The following is a 17,577-nucleotide window of genomic DNA, read 5'->3' on the forward strand; positions in this document are numbered from 1 at the left end:
AGAAATAAATCTAGCTACATTTTCTAAAGAATGCTATTGTTTGAATTAGTTGAAGTACAGCTCGATTGATCGAGTAAACGAAATAAATTATAAAGTACTTATTTTACTTGTTAATTTAATTTGTTACCTCCTTATAATTAAATAATTATATGTTAAATGCTGACTTCAGTAAACCTATAAAATTTCGAATTTATTGTTTCTATAGATACAAAATAGTTTGAATAAATGTTGTGTGATTTGAAAAACTCTGATGGCACATAATGTATCATGATGAAAACATGATGAATCATAAACAAAATTATCAATATTTCTTATATGCAATCACTCATATTTGCAAACTATCTAATGTTTCACTATTATATTGTATCTTTAGAAGCAATGAAAATACTCAAAGGTGTTAATAATAAATGAAATAGCCTGTAAAATGGAACATCCTTTACCTCATACTGTATTTTTTTTTTATTTTGACAAGCAAAACTCAATAGCGCGATAAATGTATAATTTAGTTTCATGCTTAAACAAATTCCGCGTTACTCAAGAAATAGAACATAACAAGAAAAATGTTAAAAATACGTTTTTTTTTACTGAATCATTTAATAAAACACGTATTCTTATATATACGTATTAACAAAAAAACTGGAAGAAAGGATTGAAGCTTTTGCGCATTAAAAAACGACGAAACAGGGGAATAAAACATAAAAGTGGATATTCTTCAGCCGTGAGAAATTCTTTGGCAGACAAAAACACTCTGTGATTCTATTACAAATGATTTAAAACATTCTTTGCATCTTTATTCGTATCGATTAGTGGCAGTAGATGATTCGAATACCTGTTTTTCGTAGAGTGTATATTCAGTCGCGTTTTTAAAATTGATAAAGAAATGGTCCTATTGTGGGGGAGGGGGAGGGTTAAAAACAATTCCTTCTACAGGATACAATTCTTCCTTCAGTATCTTCGATCATGAAATGAACGAGTCCTCGTTATAAAACTCGTTTCTCTTATTTCGCTTTCTCTCTCTCTCTCTTTCTCTCCCTTTCTCTCAATCTCTCTCGTTCTCTCTCTCTCGCTCTCTTTCATATTGGTTCTTCGATCCAACGATTCTCGCGTGTACACACAAATCGTTCCTTCGTTTTCGTGTTTGTTCGAATTTTATTTTAATAATATATAAGATGTATCACATTAACTCATAAAAGTGCTGTACACATAAATGGATAAGAGCATACATAAGAAATGGTATTAATTGTTGATGACGAGCATATAATATTTTCTCGCATAATCAACTTCGAAATAGGAACAAACAAAAGAGAAAAAAATAAATATATGGTACTTGTCGTTCTGCAGTGTGATAAAATGTGTATGGGTGTCTCCTTCGTGTGTGTAGGACGCGTATCATATGTATAATTGTTTCGTGTGTGAGTATGATGTGTAAGATAAGTTCTCCTCCGTAAAAAGTACGTCGATTAATCCATTATCAAGTATAATGCACATATAAAATTAAAAAATATAAAAAGACCGTCCAGCTTCGTGTTTTACATTAAGAATATGTTAAGAAACCGAGTTCACACGGTCAAGCGAGACGCGTTACACTCCCATCGGATCTCGAATCTTCATCTTAGCGACTTCGTTGGGCCTGCTTTTCTTCTTGTGTTCGTTTTTGTCTGCGTCTGTCGTTTATACAGGCCGGTTACAGCACCACGTGGACATCTTCCTCCGGTAATCTCAGAGACCGCTTGGAAACGCGTTCGACTTATTTACAAATGAAACAACCGATAGCTCCATTCCGCAATTTCTTCTCTTGTAATCTCCCATTTTCCAGTATAATATCAGCTTTGTTTTCTTTCCCAACACGACCGAAGCAGTCAAAAAAGCCATAGTAATATTGTATTTCTGTCATTCCTTCTTCAGAGTCATGCACACACACTCTTTCTATCTCTCTCTCTCACTCGTTCACTCTCTCACTCCTACCCCCTTTCACTCTCTCGCGTTCTCTCCTCTCAAGATACAGATAAACAATCATTACTTCATCGGTACATATACACATTAATATATATAATATATTATCTTTTATATACTTTACGCTAGTTAATAGGTAAAAACTCCTTCCGTGTTTCACGTTATATGTTCCCTAAGTAAACTACTTTTAGCGGATATCTCCAGAGGCTCGTTCCTCGCAAAGAAAGAACAATGGTTTTAAAATCGGTGCGCGACGTACGGATCAACATAAAGCTAAGGATAGAACCCGATGTTCTGTTCGTTTTGGATTCAATCAGAGCTCATGATCAGCTGGTTATCGTTCGGAGTGACTACTGGTGAGAGATCTTTTTTTGGTATGTCGTCGATGATCGTGTTTATCTGTACCTTTTCGGATACTCCATTTTGCACAACTTTTCCTTTTTCGCTGGTTGCTGTCTTTCCACCTATTGAAGTTTTGCTGGAGACCTTCGACGTCACAGTGGACTTCTTGGTGGGCGAGGCTGTCGTAGAAGTCTTAGTGACGGACATGCGTTTGGATGTGGTTGTTGTAGTTCCTGAAGACATGCGGGTCGTTTTAGTTGTAACGTTGGTTCGTGCCATGGAAATCTGTTTATTAGCCGTATCTTTCACTTGCTTATCAATAATAGGTGACTTGGCAGTCGTGGTGCGGGGTTTCGTTGCGCTTCCAACTATGGGAGCTGTTTTGGGTCTGGCTGTAGTTGTGGTTGTAGTGGAGCTTGGTTTCGCGGTTGTGCTAGGTTTACTGGTCGTGGTGGCTGACGTTGGCCTCGGTTTCGTCAATGTCGTAGTCCCTGTGGACGTTCGTGTGGAAGAAGTACTGGTTTTGACTAGCGAGGTCTTTGTTGTTGATGGAGCCTTGCTGACTGGAGGCTTGGTCGCAGCTGGTTTGCTTAGAGGTTTCACCTCGCCGTTTGTTGTGGGTTTCTTATCGGTAGCAGCTGCTTTTGGAGCGGTTGCAGTTGGTTTCGGTTTCGTGGTGCTGCTGACACTTGATCTAGTCGTAGGTTTTGCTGCAGAAGTGGTCGTAGTGGTTGGTTTTGAAGCGGATTTTGTAGCTGGCGCTTTAGTAGAAGTTGGGCTAGAGACAGTAGTCTTCTTTGGGGCGTCTAGATCCTTTGGACGAGCTGCTACGGATGTGCTTGGTTTTTTCGCTGTCGTGTTTGACACTTTCGTTGTAGAAGTCACAGTTTTCGAGGGTGACGTTGGTGTTGATTTCTGCCCAGGTTTTGATGCCGTGGTCTTTGTTGACTTAGTAGCGGGTTTAGTTTTCTGTTTGTTGTGCGCAGTGCTTGCAGCGGCACCAACTGCAGTAGCTGCTACAACTGCAGCTGCAGTTGTGGCAAGTTTTAAGCCTGGAGTCTCAGTTGTTGTTGCTACTTCAGGTTCTTTAACTTCTGGAGAAGCCACATCAATCTTTGGTGGAGCTTCTTCGACTACTGAAGAAGTTGGCTCAACTGTTGGAACTTCCTTATCTACCGTTATAATTTCTTCGACCTTCTTCTCCAGTTTACATTCATTCTCGATTGCAGGTTCAAAAAGTTTCTCTGGTTCAATGATTTCCTTTTTCAATTCCTCTTGTTTTGGAACTTCTTCTTGAAGCTCTGGAACCATACTCGATACTACTGGCGTTTCTTCTAGCGTTTTCTCTAATGTAGGTTGCAATTGGCTCTCCAAACCAGTAAATTCTTGCATGGATTCGGACAACTTCATTTCCGCTTCAATCATTGATTCTTCCACTTCATGTGTTTTTGTTTCTAGAATTTCTGACTTCGCTAAAGCCTCTATTGACTCAGCAATCTTTTCACTAGTTTCTTGAATAGTGGATTTAATAGGACAAGCAATATCTTCAATACCCTCTGCGACTTCCAGTTTCTGCGGAGTAGGGGGTGGAGTTGGGTCAGCTTCGGTCTGGCTTCTCATGCAAACTTCCTGATCCTCTTGTTCGTCAAAGTCTAGCAAGTTGTCTTGGGCTGGTTGTGTAGACATCGGTTCGACAACTTTTTCTTCAGCTAATTGTGTACCCTCGTTCAAATTTTGTTCAAGTAAGTCACTAGTTTTCATAGAATTCAACTTACAAACATCCTCTGACATAATTGTAGGAGCCTCACAAACATCATTCGCTTCAGGGGTAGGTGACTGACAAACTTCATCCGATGCAATCGCAGGTGATTCACAAACGTCTTTTGTTTCTATGGGAGAAAGCTTACAAATATCGTCAACGGGTTTCATGGAAGAGAACTGACAGACGTCATCAGCTGTTTCAATGTGAGTGGACTGACAAACGTCATCAGTTGTTTTGATGTGAGTGGACTGACAAACATCGTCAGTGGTTTCCATGAGAGGGGATTTACAAACGTCATTAACAGTTTCTATAGGAGAGATCTTACAAACGTCATTAACAGTTTCCATAGGAGAGGTCTTACAAACGTCATTAACAGTTTCCATAGGAGAGAAGGGCTTGCAAACATCGTCAACAGTTTCCATGAGAGAAGACTTACAAACTTCGCTCGCTTTTTCCGCAACAGAGGATTGCTGAACATCATCACTTTCCATGGCGTATGAGTGGAAATTGTATTGTCCAGGCATGAATTCCGGAGCATCGGGGTGTAATGAAGAATGAATCGAATCAGGAGGAACTTCTGTGTCCTCAGTTGTAACCACTGCGTCATTTTCCATCGCATCTGGAACAGGCGACAGCGACGAGGGTGTATCTACTTCCTTCGCAGAAACTTCCTTTTGCAAATCAGATCCGGGAAGCATCGCATCTTCGCTGGTTTCATCTAATGGCTTTGTTTCATCGATGTCGACACTAGAGGGTGACAAAGGTTGTTCGTTCTCGACAGAGATGACTTCTTTTTCAGACTCACACTCTCCCGAATAATTCTCAGTTAAAGGAGAATTGTCTGATTTCGCAGTTTCTTGTTGATCAAGTTGGAAAGGATCTGTTTGTACGTTCAGGAAGTCGATGGTGGTTTTTGGTTTGTCTGGGTGCTCGATGAAGGTCTCATCGCTGTCTTCTTGTTGCGAGGACAGATTCACGAGCTCTGCTGATTCAGAAGAGAAAGCTGGCGTATGTGTCAATTGTTCAGTTTCAGAAGCCAATTCTGTGGCCAATTCTGTGGTCAATTCTGTAGTCAATTCTGCGCATGGTTCTGGAGACTGTGCAGTGAATCCTTCTTCATCCATACTACCATTCTTGTCGTCCAAATCAGTGTCACTAAGATTGTGAACGGCATTCAGATCAACACCTTTATCGAATGCTGCTTCGAAATCACTGGGTGTGAAAGACATAGCCATGGGGTCCTTGGCAATATCATAATCACGTTCTGAACTTGAGAACGATTCATCTACCGTGGAGATGCCTGTTCTATGGGATTCTGGAGCTGTCAGGAAGCTAACTGACGATTCATCACCGAATTCAGCTTTAGTTGATGAGATTTCAGAATCGTCTAAATTACCAAACAACCCAATACCTTTCTGTTGATCGCATGTGAAGTCTGTTTCATCGTTACGCTGTGAATCACCATTTGAGTAACCCTTCTCTTCAGTTTCAACTTCTCTTGGTCGCCGACATATTTCCTCCTCAAATTCACTTTGGCTGGGTACTTGAATGTCATCCATCTGTTCAACTTGTTTCAATGGCGATCCGGAAATAGGATAGTCTTCGATAAGATTCATTCGATTTCCCGCGAACTGTGGCGACACCGGAATGAATTCGGCGGCGTCTGGATTCAATTGAAAATCCATGTCTTTTGACTTATCTTGATCTTCACTGATAAGTGTCTGCTCCTGTTCTGGCTCCAATGCTCTGTCCTCTGCGCTAATCTATACGTGAAGAAATTATTTTTGATTAATGTTCAATTTGACTAATGTAAGTTTAGATTCAAAAAAAGTTTAAGATCACGACAATCGTAAGGATACAAAAGAAATAATATTTCGTACACTGAATTGAAAAGAGTACAGAGAAATAAAAAGTAAAGAAAAGAACATGACCTACTTCCGAATGCTTTCCACAGACATATTCGATGCTAGAAATTACTTACATAAAATTATCTTCAAACACTTGTACTTCATTTACTATTATTTTAAATTAAACATTAATTATAGAATGCATAAATATAATGATATTAAATAATACAAAATGGATTTCTACCAAAGGTGTATTAGCTTGATATCACTCTAAACGAATAAGGTGCTAAATAAACTAATTCAAATATAGTTTAGATATCTTTTTATAATCTTGAACGTGATAGAAGAATTCACTATTTGTTTCTAAATTATTTAAATAATACTATAGACATTCTAAACGGAGGCACGCCAGTGAAGGACGTCTCCTCTCTCGCGCTTTTCCTCCCTACGCGTTGCCACTCGTGAGCACGCGTGCTACGAGTTATGTGCCAAATGCTCGCATTTCTCACGGACGTATTGTGCGTATCTATATGTCGTAGCGCACGCGATCCTCTGTAGCGATGTGAAGGAAAGAAAAGCGCGAGAGGTGTTCTTTACTAGCCTTCCTGGATGTCTTCGACTTCAGTAAGATGTTTCTTCAATTCATTATAATTGAACATGTTTTAGTGGTTCCTTCAAATAAAAATAGAATGTGTATTTTGTTTGTCGTACGCCAAATACTTCTACCTTCCAATTCAATTTCAAGTTTGTTCTTAAAACAAAACGGATGGATTAAGTATTGCGTATTATACTAAATATCATTGTTGCGTACCTTCCAAGCAGCAAAATAAACAATATGATGTTTTCTTTGTTAACTATTCACGAACACATGTTCGATGAATAATAATTGTGTGAAAACGTAAATTTATGTGGTCAGTCTTAGAAAGATGAAATGACATTAAATTTTACTTATTTCTTAATTGTATGTACAGTTTCTTCATTTTCAATTAAATAATTTTTATGCACATTGTAATTCAACTATTAAACTTTCTTTTCACTATCCCTACCAGAAGTTGAAATGGAAATACACCTGCAATTTTGTTTGCTACCTTTAACTTATCGTTAGAGCTAAAATTCAAACCTGATACCCTACACACAATGATAAGTGGGAAAGTTCTAATAGAAGCCAGGATAAGTTTGTATAGCACGACGCACCTCTGTGTCAATAAGCTTAGACAATTCTTCTTTCGGACTTTTGCATTTAATTTCCTCCTCCTCCTCCTCCGCCTCCTCCACCTCCTCCTCCTCTTCGCTCTCCTCTTCCTCCTCTATATCGTGGGACTGGATTTTCGATTCGATATCTTCAGCGGGAGGCTCTGGACTATCAATTTCTTTCTCGCTTTTTGACTCTTGCAGTTTGTCGACAGGTGTCGTTGAGTCTTTCTCCTGATTCGGGTCAACAGGATAATAATTCCACTCGTCCTCGGAGTCCTCGCTGTCCGCTACATTATCCGCTTCAGGAATCAACGCATGCTGAAGAGTTTCTGTAACAAATTAACAATAATAAATTAGTTTCAAATGTACAAATTTACAAAAACAGAAGGAAAATATTCAACACAAAACGATATAAAAAAAATTATTTTTCGTAATTACAAGTAACAAATTTGAAGTAAAACTAGATGCCAATTATTTTTATCAGTACGATTTGATTTACGTAATAGGGTAAGAAAATTAAAGAATAATGTCCGTAAATGAGTGTTTAATCATTCAGTTTGGTGAAACGAGAATTCTACTTTACATGACGATACGTTTCTTGCCTTTGCCTTTCGTTACAATAATCCCCAGATGTATGTTTAGTTTAGTTTTCATATAAAATTTACATGTTGCTTGTGTACAAGAAATTCCAATTACTAAATCAGAGATTCCAATTATCGAGTTTCGACTACATTTTTCACAACTAAATCATGTCAATCATTTTTATCGTTTTAATAATTCGAATATGAATTCTCCAGCACGAAATAACTCTACCTTTATACATCGAGAAACATTTTTTAGTAATTTTGTATGTATAAACCCCCAGAGATTATAAAACTGGGTTTATGAAACATAAAAGTTGCGCACATAAATAACTTTATGCCACTTCACCTGTCATGTTGGTATTACTAATCTCCTCTCTGAAATACCCTCATCCTATGTGACGGACTGACACATCATTCCTTTAGAACAAGCTGAGATATTGCTGTTGCTACTTGAACATGTTATAGGCTTCTGTAGTTATGATATGCTCGAGATAAAGCTCACTAAAATTGTTATAAGTACTTTACTATGAAATTGAATGCCTTAATTTATGAGAATAGATACTTTAAGACTTAATAAATTAATAAAACTAATACTGTATGAAAGTAACCATTAAATTGCGACAAATTAATAGTGACAATGAATGAACAGTGCAAATTTTTGGCAAAAATTTGTTTAGAAATGTAGAAAAAATATACATTTTTTTATAAACTAAAAATTACTTAATATTAAATTTGGACAATTTTGTAAGACAATTGGCAATTTTTAATAACCATTGTTTTTAGCTTTAGCTTTAGCTTCTGATACAATGATTAGCATAAAGCGATGAAGAGGTAAAAAATATCGATGACCATGTGCAATATAGTATTATAAACATGAAATTACGATATATTATTGCTACAAACATAAATAATAACTGATAATAACTGATAAGAATTTCAAAGACTACTTATTAATTTCTAGTAACTAAATGTGTTGCGTCACCTGTACATACTTATGACCTACCAGATTGTATACCTGTACTTCTATTACCAACACAGACATCAATAAAATTATACTAATGTTCTCTATAAACACAAAATACTTGCATTTTTATGGCAAAGATAAAGTTCACAGACATTAACCTACAGCGGAATCTCCCCCTGAAAACTAATATAGCAGACGAGCAGAGCATTCAGTCGCAGTCCACTCACCCTCCACTGATCTCCGAATCCTCTTTCGTAACCCTACTGAATATTTCACGATTTCCAATCACCCCAGATACCCCACATTCGTGATACACCCAGCCCACAAGTATAAAGCAAAAAAGAAAATCTGGCGTTATCAAGCCCGAAACAGGAAAAAACACGTAAAATATCTCCTAGACTTATCGTCAAAAACATAATCCCAAAAAAGCCTGCAGCTAGCAGAAAGGGTGAAATTCAACGCAATGACCCCTTGGCAGTCGTGTGTCTACTGTCAGTAAAGCTAAAAGTCTCGTCCACTAGTACGTCCACTCTCACTGAATAAGGAATACTCGGAAAAACGTTCTACTTACTATGCACTCCAGCCGAAGCAGTCGCGAGCACAAACGGTTAACGGGGTCAAAAGCTGGGAACAGACCTCGAATCTCAAGTCAGGTACCGAATCGGAAGGTTCTAGGGACGAGCGGAAATGCGAGAACCATGGCGATCGATTCCACCTCGGCATTCGATCCCAACACCTTTCCTGTATCGCGCAAGGAAGGAAACACGAGGCAGGCGCGCGAGGAAAAAAGCAGAAGGGGAAACGAGAAAGATTTGTCAGCAGAAACAGCAAGAGGGTCGGACAGAAACTTGTTTCTGGAGATTCCGGTGGTAGCCGCGGAGGAGATGTCGGTACTCACAAGTTCCAGGAGGAAGCGAGCAGGATACCTGGCCGCAGGAGCAATCGCCGCTGACTAAGAGGTACTACGCCCGCCAAGAGATGCATTATCGATCTAGTCTAGAGCCCCCGAAACACCCCACCCCGCCGCTGGCCCCGCCACCACCCACCTATCCACCACCACCGTGCAGCGATAGTCGCACCTCATCTCCGACAGGAACGCCGCTCCTGCGATTGGTCCTGGTGCCCCGTGCGCAATGTGACTCACCCTGACAAGCCGCAGAACGTGTAAAACGGAAATTTCGATGGATATTTCATCTTTAACCCTTTAAATAGCGCAGTTCAAGATCATCGTGTGCTGAGTGCAAAAATTCTCTAGCCGTATCTGTCAACCGTGTCCATGAGCATTTAACATATTCGAGATCAGTGTATTTTGTTAAAATTGTCTTCAGCAGTCAATAGAAGTCTGTGTATAAAAATGTCTCAAATATTGTGGCCTCGGCTAATGAAGAGAGTTATCTTTTGACCCACTGGGTGGGTTAGCCATCATTGCATTGCATGCAATGGGTGGAAGTTGCATTGGTCGTGTATACAGTATTTTTTCGCCGTTGTTTCTTTTTAGAATCTTGAATGTATTTTCTCGTTTTAAGCTACTCCTGCTGAATTGCGAGTTGAAGAACAGTACAAATTCAAAAATCATATTTTAAGGTAAGTATTTGATCCCAACGTATAATTCTGTGTATTTGAAATATCTGGAACCCATAGGTAGAGTATATTAAATCCAGTTTCTGTCTGTGTGATTTAATGTACATGGCTCTGGGATCTAGATATAGTTCTAAGGTTATTTGAAAACTTGATTTTGGACTTGTTCTGTTCTTCAACTTATCGATTCACAATTGAATACTTCTTACTTTCCAACTCATCATCTGTTGAACAAATATGTGAGCTTACACACCGAACTAATACTCTAGCGAGTGATGTGCATTGATATAATTGAAAGTGTTGAAAGGCGAGCAACCGGTGTGCCATGAATTTTCGCGTAATACGACTCCGAATGATGGCGTCACAGGCAATTGAGTGATCGACCTAGAGGTTCTTGAGCGAGGGTGGGTCTTCCAGAGGCTCGGAGTGGCCACGTTACGCAGAGAGGTTTTTGGGATGAGGGTTGCATGCATGTTGGAAGTATAGTGAATACTGGTGTAAAGGGTTGGAATGTATTAACCCCTCTGTGGACGAGGCAATTGGGTGTATTAGTATTAGCTAGGTCGGGAGAGATCGAGAACATATGGGTGACAGAGTTCGCGTTTGCGCTATTGTTGGCAAGTTTTCGGAGCGCAGGGCGTTAACCTTTCGAACGTTTTGCCGTGTTGCAGATGATATTGGATTTAACGTTTTTAGGTTTGTATGAACTTAGTTTTTTACCCAGTTGCACTATTTGATCTTTTCGTTATTATTGTCAATATCCATAGTAATTATGGTTAATTGTACCTACAGGGTGGTATGTGCAATTAATTGTTTCAAGTTATAGTTCCGTTTTCAGTTCAACTAGACTGAAATATTTTAGAAAGAAGATAAACAATTTTTGAATTGTACTCTTTGGAGTACTATATTTATAGGAACACATCTTTTTGGGAAGTGCAACAATGCATGTGTATTTAACAATTGCATTATTTCGTTCAATAGAAATGGATATATTTTTATATAAACCAAACCCTTTTGTTACTTAATGTACAAAAATATCGTAGTAAATTGGCAAAAAAATTAATAGTTCACAAAATGTTTTAAATGAATATCTTTGTCGAAGAAAATGCTCAAAAACTTTTTCATAACATTCTACATATTTTACACAACGCTTTGAATTATTTTCATCACTGAATTATGGTAACCTCTGGTTATTCTTATACACTGCATTCTAATTTGTTTTTCTGGATTTTCTACAGAATTTATAGAACGTGAATAGAAAAAAATCAAAGGGATTTAAATCGAGCAAGCAAGTTAGCCAAATGTTCATAACTACTTTTTCACTGTTCGTGAAATGCTGCGTTTTATACAATTACGTACAATTTTTGCAGCTCTTGTAAATCTTGGACTTGCGAATCGAAAAGTACTACTAAATTTTAAAATGTGTCGGAATACACGTTTCCGCTATGAAATCAAACATCCATGAAAAACGATGTACGAAATATTTATCATGGTTTCATAAAGTATTTGAACATCTTCTACAAAAAGATATTTGGTAATTGTGCAGAAAAGGGTATACCTCAGCGATTTTTATAATTATATTTTATAGAGGACAATATTTTGAACAATTCAAACAATTCAAATCATATATATGTATAAACAATATACATATATCTGTCTGCTGGTTGGCTTTAGTTTTCAAGATATTTGGAGAAAAAAATTGTAACTACTATACATTGATTTTTGCATATACGTACGCGTCGTGGCAGCGTATGAGTTAACTATCGAGCTCGAGCATTGTCTTTGAATCTTTTACTTACTGTCATTGATATAAGTTAACCCTTTTCATGCACAATTACCAGATACTTATTTAAAATACCTCATGAACTTAATCATTGTTTTTATTGCTTTACCCCAATACTCTAATACATGTAGTTTTACGTAGAATAATTGGAGAACTCAATTTAAGTATAAGAAAGGAATATCCACTTACAAAATAACGTGGTCCTCCAAGTATATGGTGTTTCTTTACTATTCACCTTCTTCCTCTGACATTTTTTTTAATCATATTAAGAAAGAAGTTACGACGAAATAATTACGTGGACCAGCCTTGTAATGTCTGACTTATCCAACTAATTTGTGTCATTTCAGTAAATGACGGATGGTGTAAATTTTGATAAAGAATTGTTATTGTTTGTTTAAAATAATTTAACAATTATTTGGTATCGCAAATAGTTAATGAAAATGTTGCAGATGAAGAAATAATGAAGATGAAACAAATAATGATATGTAAAAAGTGCATTAATATGATTAACTCTTTACTTTGAAATAGATTGAATAAAAGCAGAATTTGTTCAGAACTCTGCAAAATCAGATAAGAAACTAATGTAAGAGTTGCGCTGGCTGATCTAACAATACCCAAAATATAAATTACTAATGAGTAACTCATGCAAGAAAGATAATAATATAGAAGAATATCTTTATAAATGACATAAAACAGAAATTAATTTCTTCAGAAGTATTATAAAAGGAGATAAATTTCTACAGTACTACAAAAAGAGCAAAAATAAAATCTCTTCGATTCTTGCTTGCAGTAAATACTTACTCCTAATTTTTTAATTACGTTTCAAAAATTAGATCAGTCACTGATGCTTGCTTTAAAATAGCATTGTGACGTCTCCACTATACACAGTTAATGGCAGAGTGATTACTAAAAATGGTGTGGAACTTTCGATACTGTTCTAAAGAAGATATGTATCTGAATTATAATATGAACTTTCACCTCTTTCCCTTTCGATAATTTTCTTGCATCAGAATGCGAATTGTGAAATAAACGATGAATGAAGAACAAAGAAAGGATTCAAGAGTAATGAGCAACTAAGTGTAATTTTATGAAAAAGAATAACAAATGATGTGTATGACGACTGAATTGTGTTCAAGAAAACTTGATGTGACAATCAACATGCAAAGGAAAAGTCGGGACATTTAAGAAGATACATAAATTTCTCACACATAGGAGCGTTATTAAAAAAGATACTCTGATAGTCAATAATATCCTTTATTTGTAAATATTTTTTCAATCGTTTATTTCATTCGTGTTCTAAACTACAAACACTAAACTACGAATAATAGCACTGTATTAAAAGAAAAATTACGCCACGAACTTCTGCAAAACTTACAACTTGATAATACTAATTACGCCTGCGATGCTATGCGCTCACTTAATTCAGCTAATCTCTTACACTTATTGTAAGCTTAAAATAATACTAAGATTAGTCTATATTTGCTTACACAAATACAGTTATCGTATGAAAATAATTTGTAAACTTACTTCTAGTTTGCATTCGAAGTGTTTTAGCCTAGTTTGCTTCTAAAATTTTTGCAATGAAGGATTTACTGTTTGTTATATCTAGATGGACATCTACATATATTCGTAATTGAAAAGTTCATTGAGTAAAAAAATTCTGTGCTGTTAAAACAGAAAAATAACGAATAACCATTTTCCTCATAGTGATTAAGCGAATAGATTAGATATAAATGAATTCTAATAACTGCAAGAAAAAGATTTTATTGTTAGTCAAAGTATTCTAGTTCCTGAGAAATTAGTTCATCATATTTTACATGGTCACCTGCCCTATAGATAAATCTGCCCTTTGTAATTAAAATATTAACTGTTTTGATTAGTGTGCTAACCTCTGGTTACTATTTCGAAATTTGGGTTACTAATTTTATGTTAAAAATCAAGTTATAACCAGGTACATGTAAATATTAAAATATTCCTATATTTAAGACTACAAATATAGGTTAGTTCACCATGTATTTTATAATTATAAGACAGTTAAAAAAGGGAAACAAGGGTAAAGTACTCGTACTACCTGAATAAATAACGGAAATTTGTTTACATGTGAACAGTAATGTTATTCACAGTGTGAATGGTGTACTAATTTTACAAATATAATTAACCTTCCTGTACTTAATACAAAGAATATTATAATTTTTACGGACCATAGATGAAGGTACCAAACTATGATAAAAAGTTTACAGATATACGTGTACACGTAATAAAGAATTTTCTAACACAATACAGATGACCTGATATTATTATATATTTTGACCGCTGTGGATTATAAGTAAAATAACTCGTATTTTACTTAAGATTTACATCAATATTTTCATAAACTTTTTACCTTATTTTGAACGCTACGATACATTTAGGAAATTTTATTAAAAATTCCATCACACTCTACATACATACATTTATACTCATACATTATCATATGAATATAATAGTAAACGTATTCTGTATAAAATATGATAAAATATATCATAAATTTATATGTATTCCATTATCATAAAATAAGAAATGTACATATCGTTATGCGTTAACTGAAGTTTTCTTAATTCATGATAATTAACATATTTTGATGAATTTGAAATCAAAAGGTATTCGAAGAATTCCCAACTCGATGTTGCAGCGCATTTATGTGCAACAGAAGGCTCTAGAACTCGTGGTGTATGTATAGAGTAACAGGCGAAGGGATGCCAAAAAAAGGGCAACCCACGCGGAGAGAACGTTATCTCAACCCGTTCTTAATTCTAACCTTCCGTTACCACCAACGCGAATTCATTGGAACGATCTCTGCGTCCAACTTTCGAGATCTGCATGTTCCCACGAAAAGTTTTCCTATTGACAAACTAACTCCAATGACTAGATTACCATTTACCCCCTATTTATTTCATCCCAATTCTAGCTTACCAACTTACACTTCGACTTTGTTACACTGAGCTCAATATCTAGGCGTTTGACCCAGTGTTGCCAATGTAGATGTCTCACATCCAAATCTAAATGACTTTAATTACGTTTAGATGTTAGAAGATGCTATTCAAATGTTAGATAATTTTACAAAACTTGAGTCTGAACATATTTGCAAGTCTTCAAGCATGATTAGACATTTTTAACAACCACGAGGAAAAACAAGGTTTTCTCAAAAACTGTCTAAAGGCTACTAAAAAAGCAGACAAAATTTCGAAAATCGCCTTACGATCGATACTTAAACTTTTCATTCAATAAATCTATAAAATACAGATTTTCCTTCTTTAAAATCAGCTGTATAATTTTTCCTCTTTTGAAAAAGAGAAACTTAAGATTAAGATGCTCTCAAAAACTTTAATGTGATCTTACGTATGGAGATTGGAAATCTTAAAATGGCACTGGTAATAATAAAATAATACTTAGCAAAGAAAGAAAGTAGTTCTTTTGGAAAATCTACTTAAAGTAGTAAATACTTATTGTTAGGTAATTATGAGAGAAAGAACAATGCAAGTTTACATAGTAATGGGAGCTCCTCTTTATCTACGTTACGTTTACGTTTACACGTGTATAATAGTACTTTAGTCTTTAGTGAAGTCAAAGAGAATGATCTTTTATTTAACTTTATATTGTTTTACTAGTGCAGGTCTTATGTTTTAATAAACTATGTCGGAGAATTTATAATACGTAATATATTTTTCAGATTCTTTTTTAAGTATATGTTTGGAAAATCTAGATATTTAAAATGCTTTTTATCATTTCCGAACGAATATTAAGATTACTTGAAAATAGCTATTTTCAACTTATACTGTTCTTCAACTCATCGATTCAATTAAAGATTTGTTTCACTCTCCATATAATATAAAGTGTATTTAAGTTTCGATATTTTGTTTATTTTTACACATTATGTAGACTCTATTGTTTCTGGCATATGAAAATTTCCAATAAAAGTATAAAGATCCATAGTCTATCAATAACCATTTATTCTCTAAAATATTACAATTTTTAAAACCTACGTAGGAGTTTTTACAACTAAATAGTATTTAATTTCCTCAATTATGATCTTCCATTCTATACACTTACATCGAACCAAAAATTACAGAATTCGTTTGAATAAGACAAGAAACACGAATAACCAGAGAAACGAAGCAGCCTGCTATTTAGAAGAAATTTCATCCCAAACTAGGAACCCGTTGCGTCCCTGTGGCGCGTCTCCATCAGGTTTTCGTCTGTCCTTTCTCTTTTATTCCGATCGTACAGGCCCGAGAGCGTGCATCGGTTCGACGTGTGTATATAAGGAGCAAAGGAGTGCTAATTTTAAACCAACGACAGTGGCGGGACATGGAGGCAGAGGAGGCTCGAGGGAAGAAAATAAAAACAAGAAAGAAGCGAATCGGAAGACTCCTCTTTGCCTTGTTATTCGAGACTCGAAGAGCTCCTCTCTCCGCAGCTGCACCTGACAGAGAGCAGTGATTCGACAGGCAAAAACGCGGTTACAAGAATAATGCGTGACACTATGAAGAGTGGACAAATTGAATATATGTAGTAACAACTTTGGACAGTAATATGCGCGAAACTGGGGTAAAAATATGCATTGGGTAAAAATTAGTTGATAACTTTATGTAAAATAGTTTTTTAATGACACTGTACGTAAATCACTTATTTTACACACGTGTTGATACTAAAAAACAAAATCATCTGGCTTTTAAAATAAAATTGTGAAAATCGAATTTTTATATGCAAATGTATTATATGTGCAACAAGAATGTGGCAGAAACATGACAAGTGACCATCCACTAAAAAAATGTAAAAAATCAGCGAGATAGGTTTCGATGAATTTAACAAAAAGAATTTGGAACAAGTGGATTCGTTTTAAATAATCCCAACAGAAATGTTGGTCGACCGAAATCAATTTGAACAAATAAAAATATCAAAGAAGTAAAAGAAATTATCAAAGAAATTGCTTGTATTTCTCAAAGACAACTTAGAAGTCTTCTCAATATGAACAAGAGATTAGTTCCTAAGGGAATTGAAAGTACATAAGTGTATATTTAGCAATAACTGCTATGTTTTGAATTGTGATATCTTTTGACAGCACAGATAAGAAAGACACTCGTTAATCAATTTCTAGGAATGCTTATTTTCGAAATGAAGGACGCGTTCGTTTTCAGTGTCCTTACTGTTAATATTGCAGTATCCTTGCATACAGTCATTATATAATACATTATCTTTATATATATTTCAATAAGAGGAATTATTTTATTATCATTTAGTACTATTCATTTAACGTCCCCAAGTTGGCAATTGTCACCATTCTGGAACTGAACGATATTTTTTTAAATAAGATTTACGGGGGTAGATCTGGATATGTCAGGACAGCGACGTTGCTGATAAAATTAGGTAAAAACGGGGGTTTATGCCCTGACACTTTTCGTCATTACATGAGAAGATTTCGTGCTAGAAAAGGGTTCATTCAAAAGAAAAAAGATCGCGTAAATTGAATTGAAAAAATCGCGTAAGGTTCATGTCGGTAACTTGGAACAGTTGAATCTCAGCGTTTCAAG

At 35.8% G+C, this 17,577-nt stretch overlaps 1 protein-coding gene across 2 annotated transcripts in view; it reads right to left on the reverse strand.

Moving 5' to 3' along the window:
• Positions 1-422: 422 nt before the first annotated feature.
• LOC143185888 (uncharacterized) overlaps positions 423-17,577 on the reverse strand; it is a 155,201-nt gene continuing 138,046 nt past the window's right edge. The window contains exons 9-11 of one of the 2 annotated variants that reach the window (XM_076389185.1): positions 7,099-7,427; positions 2,609-5,820; positions 2,353-2,528 (exon numbers count right to left, since the gene is read on the reverse strand). In XM_076389185.1, coding sequence (XP_076245300.1) covers positions 2,489-2,528; positions 2,609-5,820; positions 7,099-7,427 — 3,581 coding nt within the window. In that variant the 3' untranslated portion in view covers positions 2,353-2,488. Of the gene's footprint in view, positions 5,821-7,098; positions 7,428-17,577 lie in introns of both variants that reach the window. The other variant, XM_076389184.1, reaches the window with a different exon arrangement.

The sequence above is a fragment of the Calliopsis andreniformis genome, chromosome 12 (genome assembly GCF_051401765.1).
Source record: "Calliopsis andreniformis isolate RMS-2024a chromosome 12, iyCalAndr_principal, whole genome shotgun sequence".
Taxonomy (NCBI): Eukaryota; Metazoa; Arthropoda; class Insecta; order Hymenoptera; family Andrenidae; genus Calliopsis; species Calliopsis andreniformis.